General features: G+C 39.0%; 2 protein-coding genes across 2 annotated transcripts; both read right to left on the reverse strand.

Annotated features, from left to right (window-relative positions):
* Positions 1-1,084: 1,084 nt before the first annotated feature.
* LOC102786655 (uncharacterized) lies at positions 1,085-6,329 on the reverse strand. The gene is made up of 4 exons (XM_006790584.3): positions 5,509-6,329; positions 5,274-5,416; positions 4,940-5,042; positions 1,085-3,986 (listed from the first exon to the last, which is right to left on the reverse strand). Exons 1-4 carry the CDS (start codon positions 5,810-5,812, stop codon positions 2,785-2,787), a joined length of 1,752 nt encoding a protein of 583 aa, XP_006790647.2. The 5' UTR covers positions 5,813-6,329; the 3' UTR covers positions 1,085-2,784.
* A 1,568-nt stretch (positions 6,330-7,897) lies between these two features.
* Positions 7,898-12,579, reverse strand: si:ch73-109d9.2 (uncharacterized). The gene is made up of 4 exons (XM_006790583.3): positions 11,834-12,579; positions 10,693-10,826; positions 10,145-10,241; positions 7,898-10,005 (listed from the first exon to the last, which is right to left on the reverse strand). The coding sequence occupies exons 1-4, from the start codon at positions 12,096-12,098 to the stop codon at positions 8,837-8,839; spliced, it is 1,665 nt and encodes a 554-aa protein (XP_006790646.2). The 5' UTR covers positions 12,099-12,579; the 3' UTR covers positions 7,898-8,836.
* Positions 12,580-13,164: the final 585 nt, after the last annotated feature.

Consider the following 13,164-nt stretch of genomic DNA (forward strand, 5'->3'; position numbering starts at 1 on the left):
AATTTCAATAAAATCCGCAGTCCATCCCTGATTTTTTCCAGTTGCCATCAGTCTCTGTCCTATTCTCGCTCTAGTTTGACTGAGCTATTGATTAGTAAAAATATAGAGAAATTATTATTACTCTGCTTTTAGGAAGAGGAAGGTGACAAAATGAAAAGAAACAGCAGCACTGTAGCAGCGATGACTTTATTTCCAGTAGATCAACTTACTGCAGGCCTTGTTGTATGATTTCTTTATTTTCTTTTAAGCGTTTAAAGTCAGTGGCAGAGAGCCCACATTTTTCCTTTTATAACCACCATTACAGGCCTTTGTGGGGGCGATTACAAATGTTCTATTTCTGACTACTGGACAAACAAAAATGTATTTCATGCTTGAATAAATGAAACTCTACTTAACAAAATTGGTTTAAAAATGCCTGTATTATAATTCTTGTCTTGGCTCAGAACAAAATCTCTGTGGAGGGGTGCCAAAAATTTCCTCCTCTCTTAGAGTATGTTTTCTTTTTTAAGCCAAATCAAGCTTAACAGCATCCCAGCTTGAAGTGGCTTTCTGTTGTCACCAAAGAAAAAGTCAGAAAGACCAATCTGCACACAAAAAAACAGCTTCCTATTCTTCATAAGGCTACCAACTTAGTGAGGATTATGATTCCCTGACAGGCCAGAAAGAGTCTCAGAAGAAAGGGAAACGTGTTCAAATCAAAGTGCAAAAGAGAGCAGGAAAGGGAAAATGAAAGTATAATTGTGGTTTGGTCTTTTTTGTATTTGCTTTTTTTTTTTTTTTTAACCAAATAAACATCTTCAGAAAAACTGCTTCAGCGATGGAATTAAAACAAAACGATGACTCATACAAGAGTGTTTGAAATGCACAGGCAGAAGGTAAATGTTTGCGAGATGCATACAGCAATGTTTAGGTATACCGAGCACCGCACACATTAAACAGACTACTTTCACAATCCCCCACAAACAACAAGCACTATCTATTATGCTCACTGCAGATTCGGCTAAGTAGGTATTTCTTAATTACACCTCACAGATAACTTCTCTTGTTATTGGGTTCAGACATCAAAAAGGAAAGATACCATCTGTAGACAGAAGCACTGCTTTAATCCACATTTTCTCTCTCCACACACACGCATACATGTACACACGGAGAAAGAGATCAGCCTCTGCTAGCTTTTTCCTCACCTTGAAAATAAGATTAAAATGTTATCGGTTGTACCACCTGCACAGTGCTGCTCTGACTTCACAGATACAACACATCAAGCCTAATCCTGAGTGTAAGATATGTAACACACACAGGTCTGGGCACACAGATCAGCTAAAACGGTGCTTACAGACACTTGTTACCACGGATTGTTACTCTAATGGAGGGGTTTTCTTTAAGAGCACCTCTATATTACATTATTACATTAGAAGCAAGACAAGAGGATACAAAATCCTCAACAAAAAAAAATCTCTGCCAAGGTCCTCGTTGCCACAATAAGTTTGGTGAAAGGATGACACCAAGTGTTTAATTAAGATACTGCAATATTGTTTAAAACCTTAATATCAGGATTATTTTAAGGCTTTTTTTTTTTTTACTTAAACAGATACAATTAATGAATGTTTAAATATGAATGTAGTCATCACTTATGATACATCATTTTTCAAAAGAAGCACTTTTCAAGACATTGGTAAAGAAATCTTTGCATCTTGAAATATCAGATCATCGATCATTGTACAATTTTAAAACTAAAAAAGGATGCATCTACATTAAAACTGTTTCATTACCGGAGGGAGGGTTCTTAGATCAAATGATTTGGGCCTATATTTATTAACAAGTTTTAAAGAACAACTTGGAACCATTTACCAACTTACAAGAGTTTACTGCCTGCAGAGTATTAAACATTTTCTGCTAAAAATTAATTAAATGGATGTTCTTCTAGATTATGGCAATCGCGACTTTTCTTACTTTATGATGTAATCAATAGGGCAGCGCTGTTAACACATTCCCTCAACATGAAAGATCCCCGGTACAAGACTGGGAGGAGGCACAAATCCCCGAGAGCAGGCACAAATCCCTGGGAGGGTTGCATCAGGAAGAGCATCCAGCTTAAAACTCAGTGCCAAATCAAATATGTGGCTCCATCTGCTGCAGCAGCTCCTTACAAACAAGGGAGCAGTCATAAGCTTTTTCTTTATGATGTAATTTTCCTCATTAAAAACAAAATCTAAGCACCGATCAATAAACATCAATCAGCGACCAGTAATTTTTTTTTAATGCAAAGTTGGCATAACGAGAGGTATAGCAAGAAAAGTTGCTGTTGCAGACATTAAGTACTGCACCTTAACCAATTTTAGTGTCCTGTGGATATCTGTTTAAATTTGTAGTATTTTGCAAAGTATTTTTAGAGCTAAGCTTACCAGTTTGAATAAATGTTACAGCTGATAAATGTAGGCTCTGATCCATGGCTGACAAGTGCTTGTGTGCTCACAGGCACATTGCAGTTGACACAACACGATAATATGCATATTCACAGTCTGACCTATCTTTGCACACGGTAAACGACACAACACATTCTTGTTTTTCATCCTTTAGTAACATTAAAACATTTTTATATGTTATTAGATTAACCTTTCTGGAATGCACAGTATTATTCAGGACAATCACTTTAAAAGATAGATATACAAAAAGAAGGCCTGCAAAGCCTCACACAGACTGTATTGCAACACAACGTAGCTCTGTAGCATCTTAAAGAAATACACATATTTAAGTTGTCCTTTCATGATGTATGTTGGATCTCTATCAACATGCATCAAGGTGGATCCTCTGGTGGCGTTTGAGATTACATTTCTGGGTAAAGCGTTTGCCACAGGCCAAGCAGCAGTATGGTCTCTCTCCAGTGTGGACGCGACGGTGTGCTTTAAGGTTGCTCAGCTTGGTGAAACTCCGGCCACAGAGCGAACAGCAGAAAGGCCGCTCACCTGTGTGAGTCTGCAGGTGGGCCTTCAAGTTACTGGGGTGGGGGAAGCACTTCCCACACTGCCCACAGCGTAGGAGATGCCTTGGAGCGGCGTGAGACTGAGAGTCTGGATGGGTACCAGGACTGACGTGGTGAGAGTTTGCAGGATGGTGCTGGGACCTGTTGCTGACCCAGGAGTCTCCAGTTCGGTTAAGGGTTGATGTCTGTTTGTCACCCAGGTGAACTCGCTGGATTGAGGATACAGCAGGAGATGCTTTGGATGTGGAGGGAATTCTTTGAAGGTTATTTAAGTTTACAACTTGAGAGGGAGCTATAGACAGTGCCGCAGCGGTACTGTTCGAGAGAGTGTGAGTGGGCTTTTTCATCGGTCGGTGAAGATGCTGTAAAGCGGCTTGCAATCTGAAACCTGAACTGGCTTTGGAATGTAGCTTCATAACCTCTTGCACAGCAGCTTTTTGAGAAATGTGGTTTAGTCTGTGTGCTTCTGAACTCACCTTATGCTGCTTTACTGAACATGAAAAAGAGGACATACCTGAGTTTGTTATTTTCTTTTCTATACGCTCACCTTCCTCACATCCATCAGAATCAAGAATGACTTCCTTCTTGATAGTCAGGCCTAAAACATCACTGTTTTTTAGTCTTGCCTTAGGGGACCCTGAGGATGAACTTTTATCTCTGCCTGGGGTAACCTGAATGTCCGCTCTGACAGAATCAGACAGCTCATTTTCTGCTTTAGTTTTGACTGGATCACGTTCCGTTTCAGCTCCAAGTCTGGGATTGTGCAACAACTCAGCGCCTGTGACAGTCAAGCCAGCCCAACTGGTATCTATTTCCAAAGATGAAACACACGGTCGATCTGTAGACAGGTGTTTTTCCTGCCTGCCTTCAGGAAAGCCATAACCAGCAGCTATCTGTGGGTCTTTCTTCATGACATTTCTCAATAATTCCTCACTGTTTTCTTCAGTCTGTTTGGGTTGTACCTCAACTGTTCCACTCTCGTTGTCTGATCCAGGTCCCTCTTCATCTAGAAAATAAGGATTTTTCTTTTTAATTAAGGAAATAAAAATAAATTAATTTAAAAATGCAACAATGTTATTGTTTCTTTCAGGCCTGAATTCCTTTTAGGTGCACTGAAGTAAAGTGGACAACAAAAATTCTATCTTCGTTTTGGAGATAGGGACCAGTCACTTTAATGTCATCTTCTAAATTTGAAAAGCCATTTTATTCTAATTTACTTTACTGAATTTATTATACTAACGTGTTGTATTATATCCTACTATTTGCATTATATTCTACTGTACTTTATTAAGATTTTTACTTTATATTGGCTACTTTGTTTTATCATATTAGGCTTATTGAAGAAAAAAACCTTATCTTTTCTGTTCTAGGTTGTGTTTAATGTTTTGCATGCTGTAATAAAGAAATTTCCCAACTTTTCAGATGTTCAAAGTCTATTTGAGCGTATGTTAGCATGCACATCATTGTAGGTACCATTAATGCTGAAAAACACCAACTGCAATCCAGGCGACACCTTTCTGAGAAAATGTCTTGCTTAATTCAACATTCTTCATGTAAAAGAGTCTGAATGTTAAAGTGGCCTACATGCTACACAAACCTGTCATGAACTGGGGTGGGGAGTTTGAACAACAACGAAGGATATGGAAATTGCCTAGTGGTCACTGTTTGTCTGGCAATTAATTTTCCCCAGGAGCCACAGAGATAAAAAAAAAAATATATATATATATTAATTTATTAATGTTGAGCAGAACTGAGTTGAGGTTAACAAGTCAAGCTCTCCAAAAGCAAAGAATAAATTATAAAACAATGTGTCAACCATAACACCTGCTTGAGGGGATAGGGAGCTATATCACGGCACACGGTAGGGTCGAGAGGGTATGTGTTTGTGCAATAAATAATGCTTAATGTTCCTTTACTATGGACAGACTGAAAGAAAGATAAGATCCTAACAATACGTACCACTACAGTTCCACCCTCCCATATGCACAGAGGAGCAAGATGGCTGACTAACTTCTTCCTCCTTCGTAGCAACAGCTGATCTCACATCCTTTTCTTCTGCTGCCTGAAGACATACAGTGCATGAAATACTGTGAATATCTACTGGTTCCATTTCACCAATTTTTAGAGCCATTATCGAAACTGTTGTTTTTTTTATACAACATTACAGCTCTTATAGCACTTGAAATGTGTCCAGAAGCACCCAATAAAATACAGATACATAAAGAAGATGATGATTATTTAATGTCAGTACAACATCATAACTTTGCTCTGGTAGTCATTTAATCTGGCTCACCTCTGGCTCCCTTTCAGGGCTCTGTGCAGCTGTAGCACTGTCTGCCTCTGGTAGCGACTCTGATTTGTCTTCTAGTCTGCAGCTTGCTGTCCATCTTTCAAAAGAGTCACTCTCGGTCTTCACACTAAGGCCCCTCACTTGTTCTTAAAAAAAAAACAGAAACACAACAGTGTTTACAATATTTAGGGCATCCCATGACCTATATAAAATTCATTTTACGCCTGTTTCTTCTTACCTTCCTGATGGTTTTTAGACCTTTCTTCTGCAGTGTCAGTGGACAGTTCCACACCATGCCTTGCACAGTGCACGCCCTTTCCAGTCTTTCCTCCTTCTTTCCCTGCTTGATCCTTGAATTTGCTCTCAATCCACTGCAGCTGCATCCTCAGGGACTCTATCTCCTGGCTCCTGCGCTTCACCTCCACCAAAAACACATCTTCCACCAACCTGGTCACCTCAAACATGGCTGTCTTCACTACAGCCTCCATCACATCTGAAAGCTGGGTCTGAAAGGTGACTATGAGGGTGTCCAGGTCCGACATGGTGCACTCTATCAGCCTCCCTTGTCTATTAGCTGTTACTCACAGGGCTTATGTGCTTTAGTGAATGAATGCAAAGGAGAATGACGTTTGATGTTTTATTAAATGGTGTATTGTGAAAATCCTGCTACATGTTGTAAGCTGAAGGCCATAACCGCAGAGTAATTTCTATTCAACAATACACCAATTTTCCGCTGTCGGTATTCCCCGTGAGGAGGGATAAGCTTTTATTAATACCATTATTAATGGTAAAAAGCAGCCTAACGCGATGTTTACTGATATGACACGTCGATTTGAACTGTCAGCTAGCCAGCTAATATTTAGCTGTAGCATTCGTGTGATATCGTTTCCGGTACGAGTGCTACAGACACTGTAAACGGGAGTGAAATCTTAATTGTCGAGATGTTTCACCCGTGGGTTTTTGCTTTCGATTGTAACAGCTGTTTAGATAAGGGAATTAAATTGCGTTGAACGAAGCTAGCTACTTATCACTCGCCTGTGGTCCTTGTTTTTGCTCGTGGCGTCACGCACAACGCAGTACGGTGGCCTCGAGTGGAGACGAGTAAAAAACGAAACGCGTTTTACTAAAGTGAAACCATCAGGCTGCACCTGGCAGTCAGGTTTAACTTGTAATCGTTTTGCGGACATTTTTTAATCATACTTTCTTTCCGGCCGACTGGACAGCGTTTGAAAATGTGAAGAAGAGTGTAAATTTTGGACTTTTAATACTACATGAAAGTAATTAAGTATTAGATAATTAAATGACAGAAAATCTCCATTTTTTTACTGTCTACTACAGAATTTATGGGCAGTTAGAACTAACAGAACTTATTCTTTTGCACATTATTTTTTTCTTTTACTAAAAAACTATTAGTTTTGTCGTAGTTTTTCTATCATGTAGAAAGACTAAGTTTTCTTCCACTTTTTTTTTGTATCTTGAGAATTAAATATGTAGCTAAACTTCTTTACACAAACAGAAAAGGCAGTGGTATTCCCACTTGCCTGCTTTAGGCCTTTCCCTGAGTCCAGACCTTAAATTAAATCCACTTCACTGAGTTTACAGTTCTGTCTCATATCCCCACAACAAACCTTTGATCCTCAGAAAATTAACTTCCAGCATTCTTGTGAGGTTAATATGCACCAATTTTTACCACGTTGTGGTGGAAATGTCTTTAAGGAAAATGCTAGTGTATATAATACTAATAATAATATTACTTTTTTTAACAGCAAAATAAAAACATTAGGTAAACAAATGAAATCGTAACTATAAAATGAATCAAAGTAATTTGATTGTACTCTTTCTATTCCTTTAAAAAAATATTTAAATGTACCAGGCCCTAGATTTCATTAGGCAATAAACAGGCAACATGACTTTTAAACTATAAAAACGGTGCCTCTGAATTTGTTTTGAGAACACAGACTCCTAATACACATGGGACCAAGACTATTCAGCTGCTGTCTAGATCAATATGCTGTTTGGTGTGTGTGGTAGGGATGGTTATATTTACCATAAAAGATTCATCAGTTGTATGAATTCATATTTCATGAGCAAACAAAACTGACTGTTGAAGAAAAAAAGCCCCTGTTAAAAAAGTATTATTCTGACATCTCTGCTTCTTTCATGCGCTTCATGAAGGCAACAAATGTGTGTATTTTAAATATTGGGCAGAACATCTTCTTTGAGTCTGTATCTATTAGCTGTCAATTGTTTTATTTGTATGGCTCTTTATTATATACAAACATTTACAAAAGAAATCTTATTTTGTCATACAGGATTCTCTTTAGTAGCTAACTTTAGACAATAAAAGTTAAAACACACACACACACACGCGTGTTGCATCTTGTGTTTTTCCTGAGTCAACCTTTTCTCTTTACTCTTGTAAATCTAGAAGCTCTTATTGACTTTTCCAATCAATACCAGATCTTACAGCATCAAATAAAGCATTTGAAGAAGCTGAGGTCAGACTTATGCTTGGCTCAGTCTACAAACTACAGATGTTTATATAATTTCTTGCTCCACACAGATGGTGAATTGACCAAGAAACACAACAAAGTACACATAGATATCCATCCATCTCTTCGACTTATCCTTTCCTGGGTCGAGCCGGGGGGCCATATCCCAGCTGTCTAAAGGCAAGAGGCAGGGTACACCTTGGACAGGTCGCCAGTCTGTGGCAGGGCTAGAACATAGACCAGTGGTTCTCAAATTGTGTGGCAGGTGGGGCGCAAGTTACCTGGCAGAAAAGTTATGCGGAACTAACGATTAACATCGGGATCACTTTTATGGCGGTACAAAGAAATTTGTGGCAGTTACATAAATAATATGTGCATCCGCTGAAAAGCTGCAGCCGTTTTTGTGTAAGTTGATAGTCGCAATAAAGAAGTGCTGAAAATCTAGGCTTTTCTTTCTTTGTTGTGTTTAGAGGGGGCGTGTCATGTGGGGAATGATGTAAAATGTTTGAGAACCACTGACATAGACAGCCATTCTGACTCACATTCATGCCATGGGCAATTTAAAGTTTCCAATGAACCTATCTCCACTATCTGCATGCCTTTGGACTATGGAAGGAAGCTAGAGTAGAACCCACGCAAACACATGCAAACTCCACACAGAAAGACCCATGCTGATGGTGGAATTGAACTAAGTACCTTCTTGCTGGGAGGCAACAGTGAAAATCAAAACATTACTCCATTACTACCTGGGTGACGTCATTAGGAAGTATGTGCCAAGAACTAACTTCAGGAAAAAAGAATATAAACAGACAATGGCATCTAAAGCCAGTTTTATTTTCAATCAGCTGAGTAATCACAAAGATATTGTTGGTCAAGTTTTTCAGTTATACTCCAAGGCAGTATATTTTTAATGAGTATAAAATATGCAGCAGTAACTGATTACAAATGAGACTTATTTAACTGAATGTGATAGACCTTATCTATCCATCACAGGCTCATTAATATAAATATTCACTTAAGCCTTCAGATAGCACAAATAATATTAAATAATTTGATACTTCTTCTCCCAAGGAATTATAGATCTGTCATGTGCTTGCGTTGATGGGATTTCAGATGATCCAGGCGTTTGAAGCTGAGACCGCAAACAGTGCAGCAGTATGGTCTTTCCCCCGTGTGGGTACGCTGGTGAACCTTCAATATGTCTGCTCTTGTGAAGCTCTTGTCACACATGGTGCACCGATGAGGTTTTTCCTGTGTGTGAATTCTCTGGTGCAACTTAAGATTCCATAGACGGCTGAACTTATTCCCACATACTGTGCAGCAATATGGTTTGTCCCCTACTTGACCACATTTGTGTGCCTTTAGGTCAGAAAATGAAGGAAAACCTTTACCACAATGGCTGCAGAGGTGAACCCCTTGCCCTAAATGAGTCCTTTGGTGGACTTTAAGGTTACAAGCTTGAGTAAAGGTCTTTCCACACTGGTTGCAGGAGTATGGGGGCACTTGTCCAGTGCCTTTGTGTGTGTGTTTGTGAGCCTTGAGGGAAGCAGAATCCGGGAAGGACATGGAGCACTGGTTACAAGTGTATCTCCTTGCTCCTCTCACTGTTGCCTGATGTTGCATCTGTTGTCCCACGTTTAAGGTATCGCTGTACGTATCTGAAGACTCATACATATCCTCAGTGCTGTCCAGAGAAGGGCCAATACGAATACCCTGGCCGCGGAAGCTGAATCTACTACCTGAATCACTGGACACTTGTTCAGGGTACAAGACATTTGTGTCCTGCAGATACCCCTCCTCATTAATTAGTAAACAGCTGAACTCTCCACTTACATCAATGTTAGTCCTAGAGGGGGAACCTGAGGGTGAACCTTCCTGATCCTTTCTATTCCGCTGAGTGCCTGTTTGGTAAGCTTGATGATCAGCTCCTTCTGGTGCTTCCACATCCTCATCATAATGGCCCACATAACTCAGATCTTTGCCCAGGTGCGATGGTGAATGTATCCCATCAAAATTACCCATGTCTATTATTCCAGTGTCTCCATATCCAGACTTGTCAATGCCATCTAAGTCTTCCATGCCGTACCTGTTTGGGAACAGAGGTTCAGAAGGTTCACCCGAGTGTCCATCATTGTTTGATTCTGCTCTCTGCTCAAATCCAGTTTCCCAATTTACTTGGCACTTTGGGATCTTTTGGTCATTAAAACATTTACTGGGTCCTGGAAGAGCTGACACATCTGCTTCTGAAACACGAGTAGTGAGAAAAAGTTAAAATAGCCTCACTGCATTCAATATACACCATACATTGTGTTGTCTCTATTTGTACAGCACTTGAGAAATTAATTTGTTAAATTTTCTGCATGTACTTGCACAGAGACTTACCATCTAAGCTGATGTGCCACCCTTGCGACTCATCATTTTCTGGTGGGATCTGAAGAGCTTCTTCCTTGAACAGTCCAGTGCCTTGAATACCTGATGACTGGGAAAAAAAAGTGAAAAGGCAACATTAATCCATCAGATTTTACCTTAGTTGCCTTAAGTAGAACCCTAACTTTGGCAAGCAGATCTAACTTAATGCTTAAGAGTTTTTCAAACAAAAAATAATTAAAATACTTAAAAATATTACATGGATGCTGTGTAATGTGCACAGTCAGTTCCCATACCCCCACAATTTTTAACAATATAAATGATTCAATTTTCATGGTGCATGGGTCACCAAGAGAGCATTAGTGAACATGTCTCCCACCCCACCAAAAAAAAAATCACATTTCGTCAGTTTAGCCATACCACAAATGTTTCCTTGGTTTATCACACTCTCGCATTGGCTCTATACCCCATAATATGAGACTAAGTGGCTTAAAGACACATTTTATACACAACTTTTGTTTTGTAAATTTATGAAGCTGTATAATGTACTAAAACTATCATACCTGCGTTGCTTTTGTGGCACTTTGGGGCTCTCTTTTTTCCTCTCCTTCCTTCTCATGGCTCAGTGTACATCCATCAGCTCCCTGGGAACTATTTATTTCTTCATGAAGCACAGTCTCCTGTTTCAGGCTTTTCTCTGAAAATAATAGATTTTTTTTTCATTTTTTTTTTCCATTAGAGAACATGGCTTTTCTTGGATTTCAAAGATTTAGAAAACAAAATAAGGCAAAGGTCAGTTGAGTCATATAATGTCAAGAAGATTGCCTCTGAGCTCTAGCAATCTTCTTTAAGCAGCAAAAAAGGAAACAATTTTTGGTGTTTAGTGAAAATCATAATTAACAGTGGGTGATCAGAATCTGTTTATTTTCCCAAGTATGTTTAACTTAGGGTTACAAAGCCAAAAGCCAAAAGGAGAAATATGTGAATATGTGGCTATGAACATAGTCAAAAGAAACATATGATTATGTTTCTCTTAAAACCCACAAGAAATAGAATTATAGATTTCTTCTTTCGGGGAAGAGATGTAGCAGTATATTACAAAGTTGTACAGACAAAGTATTTTAAATTAACTTTTTTCCGCATTCTGGTGCTTGATTTGAACTTAAGCACGTTGTCTTGACCATGTCTGCATGCCTAAATGCATGGAGTTGCTGCTATGTGATTGGCTCAATATTATTTGTGTTAATGAACAGCTGAAGTGGAGTAACTAATGAAGCAGCCAGAAAGTGTTTATTCATTTGTGATCAAATTCTCCAACCTGGCTTCATAAGTACTAGTTACACAAGTAAGATATGCAGAAGTCAGGCACCACAGTGTGAATAATGCAGATTAAAGAATATGTAATGCAAGTTTATGCACTGGAAGTACCTTTATTTCCAGGCAAAATTTTAAAACAACCACAAAGTGTTTAAAATGTATTCTGTGTATGCTGCATTTATACAGCTGTGGCCTGAGGTAGTGTAGTCCAACCCCAAATACTTAAATAATCACATTTCTTAAAATATTTGCAATATTTATACACCTAGTTTTGTTTGTAATGGAATTGTTAATGTAATGTTAATTCTAATGAAAGGTTAACTCTTCATTAGCCTTAAGAAAATAAATACAAGTAAAACATGGACGACTAACCCTAGAAAGACCCACCTGAAGTTCTGGGTTGGTTCTCACTGGATATCCCGACTTTTCCACAGTCAATGCATCTCCCTCTCCAGTCTCCCTCTCGTTCTTTGCGACGAGTCTCCGACCACTTCAGTCGTCTCTTTAAGGACTCAACCTGCTCCCGGCACCGCGTTACCTCTTCCAAAAAACTGTCCTCCACCAACCGGGTGATCTCATACATAGCAGCCTTGAACACCGTCTCCATGACGCCAGAAAGCTGTGACTGAAACGTTAGTATAGTCTCCGCCATTACAACTGCGCTGTGGCTTAAAGTCTTTTTAATAAACCGAAAAGGAGGAGAAAAAAATGACTGGCAATTCAAAGCCTGTTGTTGTTGACTGGCTACAGCTAAAGTCGGTGTCTCTAAGGTAGATGTGTCCGTTTCTTACACGTGCTTTTTGTGTAGTTAATGATTTATGGGTTGTATCGGTTGTCCGAGTTTACAGCTTGGTTGCTTTCATGAACCCTGCTGTTTAAACAAAGTGTCATGCTAACGTTAGCTGCAACTAGCTCGCTCCATCAGTTCTGATTTATGTTTAACGGATTCTGGACACTATTTAATTTTAAAAAACACAAGCTCGCTTGAAATTTTTAACATAAATGATCGCATTCTTTACATATCGTGTATTTAGAACTCAGGCTTAGTAGAAAAAGTAATTCAGTATCTTAGCTTTACTCTTGCGTTATGACATTTCTCCCGATTCCGTAAACAACGACACTTCCGGTATCTAAATACGGGTCGTCGATTGGAACAATTTTCATGCTACGGAAGAAAGAAAAGAGAACTGGTTCCAGTGGGAAACGTGCTTAAAGAGCACTAAATGACAGTAGTGGATGAAGTAGTATTGTCATATTAGGATAATGTTCCATAAATAAACAGTTTCACATCCAAATTAAACCTTTTTGTTGCTTCAGTTAAATCCCATTTTGCATCTTAAAGTTCACCTCTTTCACTTATGAGACAGGAAGTGTTTTCTCCGTGTAAATTGTGTGCTTTTTGTGTCATTTTTTAGACAACAAGTAGATTAGAAAGATAACTGTTTTAGCATACGAGCACAGCATATGTTATGTGGGGCACAGCCAGCCCATGAAAGGGTTCAGTTTGGCTTGATGAAAGGCAAAATTTGAAAATTGCAGTGCAGTCATTAATAAATAATTTTATTAATGTCAAAAGGAGCGATAGTAACTACAGAGATGGTTCCTTAAACTGGTCAAAGAGGACATGCAGAGGGTGTGTGTGACAGAAGAGGATGCTACAGATACGATGAGATGGAGTCTAAGTAATGACTTATTTGGAAAATATTCTTTACGATTTT

The sequence above is a fragment of the Neolamprologus brichardi genome, chromosome 6, assembly GCF_056152115.1.
Source record: "Neolamprologus brichardi isolate AB-2024 chromosome 6, ASM5615211v1, whole genome shotgun sequence".
In the NCBI taxonomy this organism is placed as follows: Eukaryota; Metazoa; Chordata; class Actinopteri; order Cichliformes; family Cichlidae; genus Neolamprologus; species Neolamprologus brichardi.

Bases quoted from the DNA above. Each gene is read 5' to 3' on its own strand.
- LOC102786655 (XM_006790584.3), bottom strand. From the start codon at position 5,812: ATGTCGGACCTGGACACCCTCATAGTCACCTTTCAGACCCAGCTTTCA. The intron at 5,043-5,273 runs GTGAGCCAGATT...GTATGTCTTCAG, and splicing joins GCCCTGAAAGGGAGCCAGAG to GCAGCAGAAGAAAAGGATGT. The intron at 3,987-4,939 runs GTACGTATTGTT...CTTATTTTCTAG, and splicing joins GGGAGGGTGGAACTGTAGTG to ATGAAGAGGGACCTGGATCA.
- si:ch73-109d9.2 (XM_006790583.3), bottom strand. From the start codon at position 12,098: ATGGCGGAGACTATACTAACGTTTCAGTCACAGCTTTCTGGCGTCATG. The intron at 10,827-11,833 runs GTGGGTCTTTCT...TATTATTTTCAG, and splicing joins GAACCAACCCAGAACTTCAG to AGAAAAGCCTGAAACAGGAG. The intron at 10,006-10,144 runs GTAAGTCTCTGT...CTCGTGTTTCAG, and splicing joins GTGGCACATCAGCTTAGATG to AAGCAGATGTGTCAGCTCTT.